General features: G+C 47.9%; 1 protein-coding gene across 4 annotated transcripts in view; it reads left to right on the forward strand.

Moving 5' to 3' along the window:
* Window positions 1–14,797, forward strand: part of FYN (FYN proto-oncogene, Src family tyrosine kinase) — a 209,545-nt gene extending 194,748 nt beyond the window's left edge. For all 4 annotated transcript variants that reach the window (XM_060168328.1, XM_060168327.1, XM_060168326.1 and 1 more), the window contains 2 exons: window positions 3,241–3,372; window positions 14,129–14,797. In XM_060168328.1, the coding sequence (XP_060024311.1) occupies window positions 3,241–3,372; window positions 14,129–14,337 (341 nt within the window). In that variant the 3' untranslated portion in view covers window positions 14,338–14,797. The remainder of the gene's footprint in view (window positions 1–3,240; window positions 3,373–14,128) is intronic.
* The last annotated feature ends 530 nt before the right edge of the window (window positions 14,798–15,327 follow it).

The following is a 15,327-nucleotide window of genomic DNA, read 5'->3' on the forward strand; positions in this document are numbered from 1 at the left end:
TAACCTTGGGAAGTTGGTAAAACCTGCAGACACTGCCTGGAAAACATTGGTGGAAAAGATGCTTTCAAGTCCATACATAAATACATACAGATTATTTGTGGCCTTTGTCTGTTGGCTTAACAGAATCCTAAACTGTTTAATTCAGTAAGAAATAAAAACTAGAGTGATGATAATTTCCGTATTGTTTAGTTCACCTAAACATTGAACGAGCACACTAAGAGTTTCCAGGTCCTTCATAGCCTGTGGTATCAGTGGCACAGACCATCATACCTGCATCGGCTGCTGTTATTTCCTCCAGTGAAGTACAGAGGAGAGGAAATTGTTTTGGCATCTAATCCTGTTCCCAAACAAGAGAATTTCAGGAAGAGCAAGTCAGCTAGTTACATGACCACACCAAGTTCATTGTGGTGTAGGTGTCCTGACGTTGTACCCTTTTTTCTACAAATCCATACCAATTAGAAGACAACTTTGATCCTGGCTTTATGCCTGCTGTGATATCTATGAAAAAATCTGAGGGAGGAGAACTTTATTTTGAAGGAAAAGGCAATGTTTACACCTAGGAGGTCCTTCCTTCCAGGCTTCTGAGGTTTCCTAACTTTACCCGAGGAGAGAGCCCATCCAGCCCCCAGCAGGGTGGTATCCTTGGCAACCTTAGGGATGCTGTTCTCAGAGACCGGGATTTGCAGTGTGCAACCGCATGGCCATTTGCAGAGACCCCTGCCCAAGCCCCAGGTGAACTCTCCCTGATGTGGAGCTGCATCTGTACCCTCAGGAGGGGGGAAATGAAAATGAGGGGAAATTGAGGTAATGAGATGAGTAGAAGAGTGAGCACTGATTAGTTCTTCTCAGTTGAAACCTCACTTAATCACTAATAGCTTATCAGTGCTTTAATTGAACATTTTGTCTTCCTTGAAACTGTGAGTTATCTTTAGAGAACCTTCTTTTGTCAACAGTGGCTGCTATTTTGGGCCCAAAACAAAGTAGGAGAAATCAGACAAAGACATTCTTCATTTTTTCCCCTCCAAAATGTGTTAGGTATAAATACATTGCTCATCTTAGAAAGAAAACTAGTGCAAAATAAATTTATGTAAGTACGCTCCTGCTCGCAAGTCAAAGCACATATCCACAAATGATTTGCTATCAGAGATCCATTACAGCCTTTGTTTCAACTTATATTTTGAAGGTTTATATATTATAGTTCTTGTTGTAGATGATACAGTGAGAAAATAAGAAAGCAGACTAGCACAACTGACTGATATATTGATAATTGCTTTTTTTTTAATCTGAAATTATGAAATCTTCTCTCAGAAAATCCGAAATGACTTTATCCCAATTTTAAATAGTTTACTTTCAGCAACACTCACATCTTGAGCAACGTGGAGTGATTCCAAGAAGGGAAGAAAGGCTTTTTTTGCTTGTCATTTTATTTGCAGGATTTGTGTCTGCACAGTGGAGAAAAATGTTCTATTTGCTTCGGAGACAGACATAGATTTCCAAGCCATTTGGCTCGAGAGATGGTTTAAATAGGAATGAATTTAATATACCTTTAATTCTCTGAAATAAGAGAATTCCAGCTGAGGTTTGGTCCAGGGCAAAGTTGGCTCTCGACACTGAAGAAAATCTATCACATTAATCCCAGAGGCTCAGAGTCCAAAGCTGCGTGAACAGAATGCTGGAGGATAGGAAGTGTGAGAAGAATGCTTTGAAAGAAACTTTAAAAACAAAATGACTGTTCAGAGAATACCAGACCTTGCAACACTTAAGCAAAGATATAAGTAATTATGCTTGAGAAACGTAGCTAATTAAAAATAACTCGATGCATAAAAGGAAGAAAAACTATAGAATAACTTCTCTGTTCCAGTGTTAATGTGAGATGCAATGGAATAAAATAGTAGGATTTTTTTTTTAATTTCATTTCACGGGCATAGAAGAGATGGAGAGGAAAATTATATTGCCAGAAAATGCCAGGGTAGATTTGCTGAAGATATTATCATGTACTGTATTTAAAACAAAAATCTAATTGCTGTAATTTATCCTAACCTCTGGTTATTAAAACACTGCTAATTCAAAGATTTTAATCATTCGCCAGTTTTACACATAATGGCTTTTCATAGAAGATACTGTGAAAATTTCTCGTTTTGTCAGCTTTTGTATGATTTTTTTTTAGGAGTTCCTAAGTAAAACTAACATGCTTTAAACATATAATTTTGTTTACATCACTAATAAAAATTGCCTGTTTCGTTTGTTCAATGAAATATCTGAAACTGCTTTATCATCGTTGAGCCTAACGTGTGAGAGTGCAGGCTGCTGAATCAATTTTAATTCCCCGTGTATACATCTCGCTTCAGAAGAAGCAGGGTGGACCCCACCCTTTTTGATTAGAGAAAGGATTCTTTTAATCGGAGACATTTGAAAGAAAAGATTCTACTCACTTTGGCACAACATTTGCTTCTTGGTCTTGAGAAATCAGACTCATAAGACAGTCATTGAGATAAAATCACTGTTTAAAAACAAACACTAGATAGTACCCTGTCTGGCTGGTGGGAGAAAGGTAAGGAGGTAAGCAAGGGATCATACAGTGCAGAAGAAAAAGCTATCCCAGAATTAAAGGTGGCCACTATCAGGGGAAAGGGTGGAAGGAAGAAAGAGAGTGTACAGGGGAAGTAGACAGAGGCAAAGTCATTTCTCTGCTGTAGATGTAGGAGGCGTTGGGGAAATACAGCCCATCTCAGCATGACACCTGGGCGGCAGCAAATTGTCTCCACCCTGGGAGAAGTGTGGTGGCTTGATCTGGTTTTTATATACCTCAGTAAGAGCAGACTATGGTCTTACATACTAAAGGATTCTTGAGAGTAGCAGTGTGATTTAATTCTATGTGTATTTATTAAAATATAACTTTATTTGAAAGCAAAAGAAAAAATATATAGTTTCCTAAATCACAAGTTAGCCCTACCTCCAGACCAAACCTATGTCTTACAATAGGTTTGTAGATTCGAGTTCTAAAGGCCAGAACTTTAAGCGGCCTTGAAGCCCAGCCCTTTGATGGGACTTGCTTAAGGCCGCAGAGCCAGAAGCAGACCCCACAGCTGCTCAGTCCTAGTCTGTGTCCTGTCTCCCCTCCTTCCCATCCTCCTCTCGGAACCTGATCCCAGGAAAGCACTTCCACTTGCTCTTGCTTCCCAGCCCCACGCCCAGCGCCATGCTCTCTGCCTGACAAGTAACCGGGTGTTCTTCCTGCAGGTGCAAAGTTCCCCATTAAGTGGACAGCCCCCGAAGCAGCCCTGTACGGGAGGTTCACAATCAAGTCTGACGTGTGGTCTTTTGGAATCTTACTTACAGAGCTGGTCACCAAAGGAAGAGTTCCGTACCCAGGTAAGGGCAGGGCACAGCAGAAATGCGCCTGGGTGGATGCTCTCCCAGCGCCATTTGGGGAATCTCCCAGCACCATTTGGGGAAACTTCACCCTGTTTGCCTTCTAAACCCCATCCTCAGCTTTCTGCCAAGCATGAGTTTGAAGCACATGGACAGGTATTTAGCCAGAGAAAAGCAGAAGTGGGAGCCCCCATGGCAGGTAGACAAGCAGCCACCGCGAGTTGTGTGCCAGGATTAATGCAACTAGTAGCTGGTGAGTGCTTCAGCCCGCCCCAGTTCATGGGTTCTCTCCCCTCTCAGTAAGAGTGTGGGTCCCTGGCTCCCAGGGCAGAAGTGTCACTGGCAGAACCTCTGCCCAAATGGAGTTTGCAGACACTTCTGGGAAAGAGTAGAAAAGCCCTCACTGCTTTCTGATTACTCTGTAGCACTGACCCATGGAGTGAACCTGGCAGGAAGATGTCAGGACCTGCCCTCTCTGCAGGCCCCGCTCCAGATGGCCAGAGACAACAGAGGCACATGGGAAACGCAATTTAGAAGCCACTCACTGCACGTTTCTTGGTTTTGTTTTTTGTGGGGTTTTTTGTTTGGTTGGGTTTTTTTTGGCGTGGGGTGGGGGGTGGGGGTTGGCCATGCCGTGCGCCTTGCAGGATCTCAATTCCCAGACCAGGAATAGAATCCGGGCCACTGTACTGAAAGCCCAGAATCCTAACCATTAGGCCACCAGGGAACTCCCTCACTGCACGTTTCTGAACAGTTAAAATATGCTCTACAAAAGCAAGTATAGTGTAAAGACATTGGAGATTCTTAAGCCCTGGAATTTTTCTGGATTATCAGAGTCATGCTCTCCAAAGAAACCACGGGTTTAGGTTATTCTCGCTTGAATTCATTAATTTAGACAGATGGTGACATAAAGGATAATCGTGCCATTTTACCTCCACGCTTTAGTGGTTATAGCGCAGGGACGATCTGCTTTCTGAAATGTTAAGGACATATTTTTCAGTTACTGTTGAGTGCAGAAAGAACCTAGCTCCCCATCATTCCCTGCCTAAGAAAGGAGCTTTTAAAAATAAAAAAGCAGCGACAGAAACGATAGTGGAGATTAATGAGGAATTGAGGGCTCTTGCAAATCCTCAGTTCGTAATCGTATCTTTGCAGTCAGAGGAGCCGGCGAGGGCCGATTAATTTGTAATCCCTTTGTTCCCTTTTTTTGATTGTTTCTGGTCATCTTGGGAGAATGCAGAGAAGTAAAGAAGATCTCTTTCTGGGTTGGTCGTAGCCTCAGGACTCCTAGGAGAGCCAGGTTGGCACAGAGGCAAAATTGACAAATTCCCTGTCTCTGAAGCACCAGCACTGGGCGGTTAGAGATGCGGGCGGAAGGCAGTTTTATTGATGCTGTGGCGACTGCTGCCCCCGGCACGCACCAAGTGGGCAGCTGCTCTGGGAATAGCCAGCTAGCAGGGCAGAAAGGGCCGCCCCGGAGGGGCCTGGAGCACAGCACGGGCATTGTTGAATTGCTCCTCAAGGGGGAGAATGTGCAGGTCTCGGGATTTTGAAGATGTGAAGGCACCTCTTTTTTTATTGTCTGAATTTTGAATGAATCTCTTCCTGAGTCCCCCAAGTTTCCAGCCACCCGATGTGTTAAATGCGGCTGTGGGGGAAGGTTAACGTTCTGCGTTTCTGTGAAGCCTTTCCTTCCAGGAAGACAAAGCTGCTTTTTGTTTCTCAGGGTCACACGCAGAAACCAAGACAAAGGGGAGAGGGGGGCGGCAGCCTCGGAGAAGGAAGGCAGGTGTGTGTTTCTGAGGGAGAGTCTTTTGTCACGTTTGGTTTGGGCATAAAGAAAGCAGCCTCACTTTACAACTTAGGCTGGGATTTTCATTCATTCGGCGTAGCGTCAGTAGGTGGGACCGCGCCTGGCATTTTGCTCGACCTGGGAAATAAATATAAACAAGGCATTCATACTCTCAGCAAGCATTGATGAGAACGGTCCTCAAGCAAGACGCTGTTTTAGTGGCTGGAGCTAGAACAGTGAGCAAAGGAATGAATCCAGTCCCTGCACTCATGGAGCTTGCAAGCCAGATGGATAAAGTGTGCATCAAATCCAGGAAGAAATCAGCCTTTTTTCTTACTTCTCTGTCATTAGAGGAAATCATCTTCGAGGGATGGAGTACTTGAACTCACCCACCGTGGGCCCCCAATCTTAATTCTGATAATGGGGGAGGGGCCCCTGATTCAGGTATCTGCATACAGCAGGTCCTGAGAAGGGCCTTTCACTCAGAATCCCGTGAGGATGGCAAAGGAGTTTGACAGGGGAACCAAGTCCGCTTTACTGCGCGGAGTTACATACTCTGAGCAACTGCTGACGTGCCGGGGGCTTTGATAGCCACCCTGATTCTGCGAGGGCGGCAGAGAGAAGGGGCCACGACTGGGAAGCTTCACGGAGAAGAAGGCACGTGGGGTTTCCCCCTCAAGTTGAAGAAGAGGGTCCCAGACAAGGACGGGCATGCGGAAGGGCGCCCGCTCAAGGAGCCTCAGGCGTAGTCTGCGGAGAAGGCCGTGAGGCAGGGGTACCCGGACCAGCAGCTGGAAAGCCTGGCCAGAGCCCACCGTGAGGGGCCTGGCCGGTCTGCAGTGGTGGCCAGGGGGCCGTGGCAGCGAGGGCGTGGTGGGAGCCACGGAAAGTTGTGCCCTGACCTGCCCCTCGCCGTGGACGCTGCTTGTTTTTGTTCTTTAACACAGCTGTAATCACATTTAATTGGACTTCTGAGTCTCACAGTACACTCTTCTTGAGGGATCCCTTTTACAGAGAGGGATTCCGATTATAGGATGATTACCTTAATGAAGAAGAACAACCGCTAAGGAACAGTCATTCAGCTTCACCCATTGTCGCCATGGAAGGAAGGCCCTTCCTGTCCACGTCCTCGCCGTCTGTTGGTGCGACCGCGTGGGCAGTATGTGCCGAGGGGCTGCTTCTCCGCTGCCCTGAGTCCTCGTGCCTGTGGACAGCACCCAGGACAGACCCCTAGTCCCTTTCCACCGTGATTTCCATCCTGACTTCTCAATGCAGTTATTTCTCGGGTGGCTAGAGTGTATTTTCAAGTAATTCTTGTTTCAAGAGCAGTAGGTGGAGCTACACTTTTCTGAACTCTTTCATACCTGAGAGTGGCTTTCTGTCACCTTCACACACAGGAAAGTTACTTCGGCTGGTGGTGAGGATGGAGGTCAAGGGGGAAGGGAACGTGACTTCCCCACTGCCCCACGGTGGGCTGTCATCCTCTGGTGCAGTGACCCCCTTTCATAGAATTTCCCGCTTCCGGTCTCTTCCCCTTTCCCCTCCCCCACCATTCTATCACTGTCACCACCAGAGTTATCCTGGAAAACACAGACCCGCTTATCCTACTCTACTAGTTAACAAGTCCATGGCTCCCCCTTGCCTTCCAGATAAACTCCAGAAGCCTTTGTTTGCATTGTCCTTCATACCTCTTCCCTTCAGTCATTCCACAAGTATTTATTGAATACCTACTATATGCCAGGTGCTGTTTAGGCCCCAGGAGTGTAGCTGTGGACCAAAAGACAAAAACTGTCCTCCTGAACTTTTCATGCCTTAGAGGAGACAGACAATAACACAAATAAGCAAAATGTATTCAGCACTGGCTGGTGGTAATGGGTAAGGAGAAGAATAAAACGGGGACGGGGATAGAGGGTAGCAAGGGAGGACCTCCCCAGGAAGATGACATCTGAGGAAGCGAGGCTCAGGGTCCATACCTGGGGGAGGAGCCTCCCTTCAGAGGCAACCGGAGCACAGAGGCCCTGAAGAACCGCCGCGAGGCTCGTGTGTCTGGGGCAGAGGGAGCCAGAGGGCCAAGAGGCCCCAGGCAGATCGGTAGGGTCTTCCTGGGTCACGGTTAGGACTTTTGCTTCTACTGTTAGTGAGATGAGTGACTGATGGGTTTTGAGCGGGCGACATGACCAGACGTGATTTCTTGCTCGCCGCGTGCCGACACTTCGCACCAAGAGATCTCTCTCAAACACGCAAGTCTCTCTTCTCAGCTCTACTCCCTGCCTCCGAATCCTTCAAAGCCCGGCCCAAACGCCCACCCCCTCCTTTGTGTAGCCTCCTTCATGTCTCTTCCTGGGTTGCACCTTCTGCTTGCTTCCATGCCACTGGGTACGTCTCTGCTGAAACCCTTGTCTTTGTGTCTCTATTTCCCAGTAGCTCTGAACTCTGAGAAGGGGGCTCCTTTTATGTGTTCCCCATGCCCAGCACAGTGTCTGCCCCATGGTACACTCTCAGGACGTCTAAGTGAATGCATGGATGCATGGATGGCTATAGGCAGGGGGAGAAAAGATAATGCCTATGAGGCTTTTAAAACAAGACTTTGCCCATAGCCTGCAAAGCCTTTCAGCTCTATTTCGTCATCTCCACAAATAAATATAGCATGTTTTTTCCCAGCCACAAAGTAGCCTCTGTCCTCAACGTTGTTCTGAGAAATTGACCCCATGATCAGTTCAGACACCGTGTCCCAGCACCGTTCTAGGCAGAATGTCCCGGCCATTCAGTGCCCCGGCTCTCAGCTGAACACCTGCTTTGGGAATTTGGCAGGATCTGACAAAGCAGGAACATTCTCTTAAGTGTATCACATTTATTCATCCGTTTGAAGCACTTTCAGCTCCTTTAACAACTGACAGCTGCCTGACTTCCATGAATGCGTCTAGTCACTTGATAATGACTTGAAGAGGAAGATAACTAGCGAATGTATAGCATTTTCCTTAAAGAATTAGGAGTCTCCACCTTTGTCCTCCCTCTGCCCCACTCAGATGCCTCAGACAGAGCCTGAACTGTAGACTTAAATTCCTCTGTGTTCAGCAGCCCATCACTGTCGCCTGCACCCTTATCCCCACTGGGCCCAGCGTGATGACAGGAGCAGGTTTCTCTTGGGGTGGGAAGAAGTTAGGGCTCTGCCGCCAGGAGAATGGGAGGTGGGATGAACCTTCGAATCTCAGCCAGGGGTGCTTTGTCCTCCCTGCCCCCATCCACAGTCTGCAGGCTTTTTCTTTCAGCTCCTGGTGTTCCCTCCAGAGGGAATCCTTCCTGGAAGGCCCAGGAGTCGTGTTGTCACCTCCCCCCACAAAGTTTCTCTTGGCCGGTGTGGCAGGTGAAGGAGAGAGGGCGGGAGGAGAGGGCAGTTCTTCCCTATCGGTGCGTTTCCGCGGCCTTCCCGGTGGGCACCCTCACCCTTACTGTCCCTTTTTCACGTTTCTGGGACAAAGGAGCTGTTCGTGATACTGTATTATCAACTTCAAACAACTTTGTGTGTTATGGCACCTGAGTAGCCGTCATCTCTGTATTTATTAACAGAGTGGGCTTAATAAAAACAGCTGTCCTGAGCTTATCTGGTTAAGATGTGGAAAGACAAACAAAACTAGTCATCCTTGTGCCTTCTCAAGGTCACTCCTTTATTTTCAACTATACTCGTGGAGCAACATCTATCTGCCCAAAATCTGTACTTTGATCTCATAACCAAAACCTAACTTGAAGCGTCCCAGTTGTAGCCCGGTAAGATAACTAGAGCACACGGTGATCTGGTAGCACGCTCTCGGGCTGAGCAAGCCATTACCTGCGCCCTCCTTCCTTCTGCCCTCCCGGCACTCCCAGAAATGCTCAGCAGACAAGTACACAGAAGGGCTTTTTCCAGGGTTTACGTAGAGAAGCCAGGGGGAGCCTCGGACAGAAACCCTTATGCACAATAGGGTCTAATTTCGTTTCAAGGGAAAGCTCGGTTTGCTCAAGGAAACTGGATATCTGGGAACCTGAGCGTCATTCCCATTGTCAAAGTGCTTAATTATAAACATGGCACAAAAATCCAGGTTCTCGCAACCCCTAGTCCAACCCAGATGCAAACCTGGACGGGTAACAGTGAAGATCCCCTATCGTATAGAGATGGCCCCTCGGAGATCCATGTTAGGAAGCTACACAAACGGAGAGCTATAAAGCCCAACACCTTCCGTTCGTAGAAGACATTTTCTTTTTCAAAGAGCTAAAAGCACAGTGAATGTGGAGGTATTCTCTTGACAAGTGGAGAAACTGAGGCCAGGGGAAGTCGAGTCACCTGCTGAGAGACACAGAGTCGAAGTAGTGAAGTGGCTCTGACAATGAAAATGAACTGTTTTCTTCCCTAAAGAACCCAAAAGAAAAGCGAGGAGACTCCACCGAGTTAATATCTAGCTCAAGGAAGAGGAATAGGAAAGTGTAAAAGAAAAGGAGGAAGGGGGAAAAAAGGAGAGAGGGAAGGAAAACACACACACGGGAAAGAAGACATTGTCGGCAACCATACGTAGTCAGGGTTGCAAAGTGAGAGTTGGAAACTGGACCTTAATTCGGGAACCTCGAGGAAGCCAGCAGCGTGAATTGGAAGGATAATATGGTCATAATGGCAGGAAGCGAATGCAGTCCACTCGGCCAGAGAATCTCAGCTGCAGGATTTGGGGCAGACCGACTGGAAAGGATGCTACTAGTGGCCACGTTTGAGAGCCTGAAGTGCAGGGTGGCAGGAGGCCCTCATGGGAGATGCAGAGAAGAGCAATTTGAAAAGCAAACGCCAGCACGGCAGGCTACACGGACTTTCTGTGAACTGAGGCCCACTGGGTTGTGCCCTGTGAGAGCGACCAGTGGAAATGGCCCATTTTCCTGACTAACGCCAGGGAGAGCAGGAAGGTAAGGAACTGCTGAGGTGGGAGCAAAGGAGGGCAGGCTGGAGTGAAAACAGAGAGCGCGTCTGCTCGCTGGCCGCCAAGCCCTGCGCCCCTTCTCTGACGCAGAGGTTGGGGACCAGGCAACACACCCTGGGGGGCTTTGTGGCCATGACACTTCCCACGGTGAGACACCACCGGCTGGTAGAGACCACCCTCCTGTTGAAAAACAGTCTCTACTGCAGCTTCCACTGAGAACTGTTGGTGACAAAGTTTCCCTAAAACATACACCATATTTTAAAGTTTCTATCTTTTCTGTTTCTCCCCTGGCCTTCTCCCCACTGAAGAAGGAAGAAAAGGGCAGAACATTCCCAGGCACCGTCCTCCACCACCGCCCCCGTCCCCGCCCACCACCCCCCCCCCCCCGTCTGCTTCCTCAATTGGAAGCAAGATACGAAGATTCATCTCTTCCAGTGTTCCCGTGTCCCTCGGGACTCTGCTGACCACCCTGGCACTCAGTCTTGTGTGTGTTCCCTTCCCAGTCCCTGGCCCTCACCTCCCAGGTGTTGGATAAAACCAATGTCTTGGGAAAAGTGGCTAAAAAGAGGGGAGATAACAGTTTTCTTTGTAACAAAAATATGAAGCCATCTAAAAAGGAAACATGAAATAGTAGTAGAAAGAGGAATACCCATTTTTGCTAAAAAGAAATTCTTAAATATGATTTTTCAAAGTTCTTAGAGCCAAGAGTACTATTTTTAAAAAATAGGAACACAACCCACTTATTCAGGGTGTTGTTTGTGAAATAAGAACTGACCCAAGCCTTGCTGAGTGGGCATCTCCTGGTTGCGCGGTTACTGCCGCCGTGGCCCATCGTGAAGGTGTCAGGTCCACTTCTGGCTTATGGCTGGTTGGAAAAGAGCCAGCCCCATTCACATTGTCATTGTCAGCCAGGTGCGTTGTCTTATATCCCTCTTTTCCAGCAAAGCTGACGTTGGTATGTTTCTCTTTGGCCTGGTGCGTGAAATCGGTTTTGTGTGCTCCCCATGCCTGGGGAGCTTGGGTAGAGGCATGAGAGGGGAAAGAGGAGAAATGAGTAGAGGGTGCAGGCAGAACAGAGGTGGAGAGTGTGCCCAGGAGCTGGCGGCAAGGCTGCTGGTGCCCTGTCCCACGTGGGCTGAGGTCCAGCTCCGTCCCTGGTCACAGCTGCCCGGGAAGCAGGCTGCCTCGGGAGACGCTACATGCTGAGGGTCAAGCTGCCGCATCCGCTGTGTCCCAGGCTCAGGCAGAGCGCTAGAAAATCAGGCTTGACCCAAGTGGCCAATTAAACTTTCCATTGGTGGAGACTGAATCAAGAGTTTCTAAAACATACATGCAATCCTTGCATTTGAGTAGTTTGTTTTTCAAGGACATGCAACATTTACTGACATAGGGCCGCGGAGCAATAGGAGAATGATTAGTTATACTCCGTGGTGTGGTTTTGGGTGGTCTCAGTGCCAGAATAAAGCATTAGAAGGCATTTGGGGGTGGGTTGTACCACCTCCAGAAGGGCCTGTCACACCTTCCGAGGTTTTAGACCTTCCACCTGTGGCTTCTGAGATACTGGTATTATGAAACCAAGGTCTGTACTGAAATACAAAGCAGGCGCTTTGGAGAAGGCCCGATACGTGTTTATGCTCTCTTCCTGACCCTTTCGGGGTGGCTGGAATGTGGTGGCTACTGCCACTCCTGATGCCGGAGCGTCCCAGCCAAAACCCTTGGGACTGGATGTGCCTCAGGGTCTGACTCGTTGGTTTTTGTTTTTTTTAGAAAGTCCATACAGTGCTTAGACCATAATTTATATAACACCCTAGGAGAGTCTGGGGCTGCACTCTGTGTTCAAACACATTCTTACTTCTATAGCGATATGTATGAATGAAGAGAAACAGTCGATAGCCTCACACCAGGTCAGGTTTTACGGCCGAATGAGGGGAGTTTGGATCAATTTTGCTGCCAAGTGAGTTTCCAGAACTTTTGCTTTGCAGAGCTTGTTGGATTTGGGGATCGTGGATAAGGACATGCTGGTCCCTGTCCCGTGCCCTGGTTTGTCCAGAGCTCTGCAGGACACTCCAGTGTCTCCCCTTGCTTCCGGCTCCCCCGTTCCATCCCGAGTTGTCAAAATGAGTTTTCAGTAGTGGGAGGAGGATTTAAGGTAATAAGCCTCAGAGCTGACTGAACATCCAACTGAAGTGGGCCCCTGTAAAGACAGGCATGGTGCAGAGGCAGGGGACCCAGATTCACTCACCGAGCCTCTCTCGCTAAAATAAGGGTCACCCCCGAAATGTGACCAAGGTTATATTAGAATAATTAAATCGCAGGCCTACTTCAACACAGCAGGAATAATACACGGATTTTATCCCCTCAAGGAATTACAGTGGCAGAGAATAAGAAAGCATCCTGAAAGGGTTTGGATAAGCATGTGACTGACAGGGCTGTGCTGGACAGCCACGGGAGCCGGGATCAACCCAGCTCCAGAAGCAACAACAAAGAGAACTGACAACAGATCCCGAAGTCTGAGTGTCCCCCACTCAGGGGGACAGGATTGTGACCTGGGCCCAGCTGCTCTGGCCAGGCTTATAGGGTTCTAGCCAGCAGGTTGCCACCTCCTCCAGCATTAAAGGGAGCTGCTACGTGTATGCGCTGTGTCCTGCTGATGACATCCCTGAGAGCTGGGGGAAGAAATCTGGGTTTCTGAATGGCTGGAACTCGGGCTCTTGCTTTTGTAAATTAACTGGGTCAGAAGTTGGAGAGGATTATAGGCTCAGGGCCAAGGAGCAGCCAAAACATACAAGGGCTTGGCAGGCAATGGCAGAACATGATATGGCAGAAAAGGGAAGGAAAACCAGAGGAGAGAGCCTGGCAGTGATTGGGAAAGGGGTCAGGGCATTCGGCTCACCCCAAGTGTGGTATTTCCTGTTCTGTCAAGAAGGCCAACGTGCAGGGAGGTTGCATTCTCCTGAGGGTTAGCAGTCTCCCAGAATGTCTCCTGTTAGCTCCAGGCATCCTGATGTTTCACTATCAGGCAGCTCCCCCGGCGGGTCGCAAAGGTCTCCAATGATAGATGGCCTGTCCAAGGTCATCAGTAAACACAGACGCCCTGTCTCCCCATCGCAGTCATCAAACCTCAGGGCACCTAGGGGTCGCTGGGCTGGATGGTGCCCAGCGTGGTGGCGTGATGTCAGATCTCAGACAGCGGGGCACCAAGAGCCTGCCCAGGCACGAGGACGGCCAATTTATGAAGTTCATCAATGGAGCTCGCGGGTCCTGTGAACAAAGGACGGTTTATTTTTCATTCCGTGGATTTGTTTTTAATCTGCTTCATTCATATTTTTCTCAGTTTAATTGAAGTGTAATTTACATACAATAGAATTCAACAATTTTAAGAATTCAGTGAGTTTTGTCAAACATAAATAGTCACACCTCCACATACAGGATATAGCACATGTGTTGGCAGACTACAGCCCGTGGGCCAAATCCGGCTCCCACCCTGTTTTTGTTTTGTACCTTTTTAGAGTTGTAGAAAAATAAATAAGATGAAGACTATGCGACAGAGACCGTATGCAACCCGCAGCACCTAAAATCTTTACCATCTGGCCTTTAGGGGGATGGTTTGCTGGTACAGAATGTTTCCATCACTCCTTGGTGTTCCCTGCGGCCCCTCTGCAGGATTCCCCTCCCGCTCCCCGCTGGCAACCACTAACCTGCTTTCTATCACTGTAGTTTTACCTTTTCTAGAATTTCATATAAATGAAATCACACAGTATGTTGCCTTTTGTGTCTGGCTTCTTTCACTTATAATGCTTTTGAGATTCATCCTCTGGGGCTTTGCGTGTGTCAGTAGTGGGGTCCTTTTTTTATTTCTGAGTGGTGTGATAGCCCATTAAAGACAGGGTCTAATTTAAGACAGCCCTCAACATGTTTTAACCACCCGCAGGCTCCACGTAGAAGAAAGAGGAGGTGCAGGGGGCGGGGGCGGTGGCCGTGGCCGGGCAGCCCGGCGCGCCCGCTCTCATGGCCCTTGTCTTTGCAGGCATGAACAACCGGGAGGTGCTGGAGCAAGTGGAGCGCGGCTACAGGATGCCGTGTCCGCAGGACTGCCCCATCTCCCTCCATGAGCTCATGATCCACTGCTGGAAAAAGGACCCCGAAGAGCGGCCCACTTTCGAGTACTTGCAGGGCTTCCTGGAAGACTACTTCACCGCCACAGAGCCCCAGTATCAGCCTGGTGAAAACCTGTAAGACCTGGGTCTGCAGAGAGAGGCCTGGTCCAAGAGGCTTCCCCGCCCCCTCCCCATTAGCTTTCAATTCCGTAGCCAGCTGCTCCGAGCAGAGCAGTGAGAACTGTCCAGGATCAGATTGCATGTGACTCTGAAGCTGACGAACTTCCATGGCCCTCATTAATGACACTTGTCCCCAAATCCGAACCTCCTCTGTGAAGCATACGAGACAGAACCTTGTTATTTCTCAGACTTTGGAAAATGCGTTGTATCGATGTTATGTAACAGGCCAAACCTCTGTTCAGTGTAAATAGTTATTCCAGTGCCAACGATCCTAGTGCTTTCCTTTTTTTAAAATGCAAATCCTATGTGATTTTAACTCTGTCTTCACCTGATTCAACTAAAAAAAAAGTATTATTTTCCAAAAGTGGCCTCTTTGTCTAAAACAATAAAATTTTTTTTCATGTTTTAACAAAAACCAACCGGGACAGGTGTTTGTTTTTTTTTCTTTTTTCTAAATATGAATATATATAATATATACATCCCTGTACATACCATGTGGGTGCTAACGTGGAGACCGTGGCCGACGTGGGCCACAGAGCTTCGGGACCCAGAGTGAGGATTTGACTGGAAAATCAACATAAAAGCACCGGTGTTATTCTGAAAACCAGTGGCCTCGTTCTTTGGCTTTTGCAAAACATGATTTGATTTTTTTTTTTTTAATTTGGATTGCACTTTTTTGGTTCATGACTGTGCCTGTAGATGGCTGTTACTTTGACTCTTTTCAGCAGCACCCCCCCGCCAGCTGAATTCACAAGTTCTGTTTCCAGTATTTGCTTCGACTTACTACGATCTTGAAACTTAAAAGTGAGCCTCTTTAAAGCAAGCAAGTGGCCAATACTACCAGGGGAACTAGAAGATGGATACCACACAAACTTCTTGTATAAAACATGAATGCTGAAATGTTTCCAACTTTTTTAATTTAATAAACCTTGTAACCACATTTAAATGG

Source organism: Lagenorhynchus albirostris, chromosome 12 (assembly GCF_949774975.1).
Source record: "Lagenorhynchus albirostris chromosome 12, mLagAlb1.1, whole genome shotgun sequence".
In the NCBI taxonomy this organism is placed as follows: Eukaryota; Metazoa; Chordata; class Mammalia; order Artiodactyla; family Delphinidae; genus Lagenorhynchus; species Lagenorhynchus albirostris.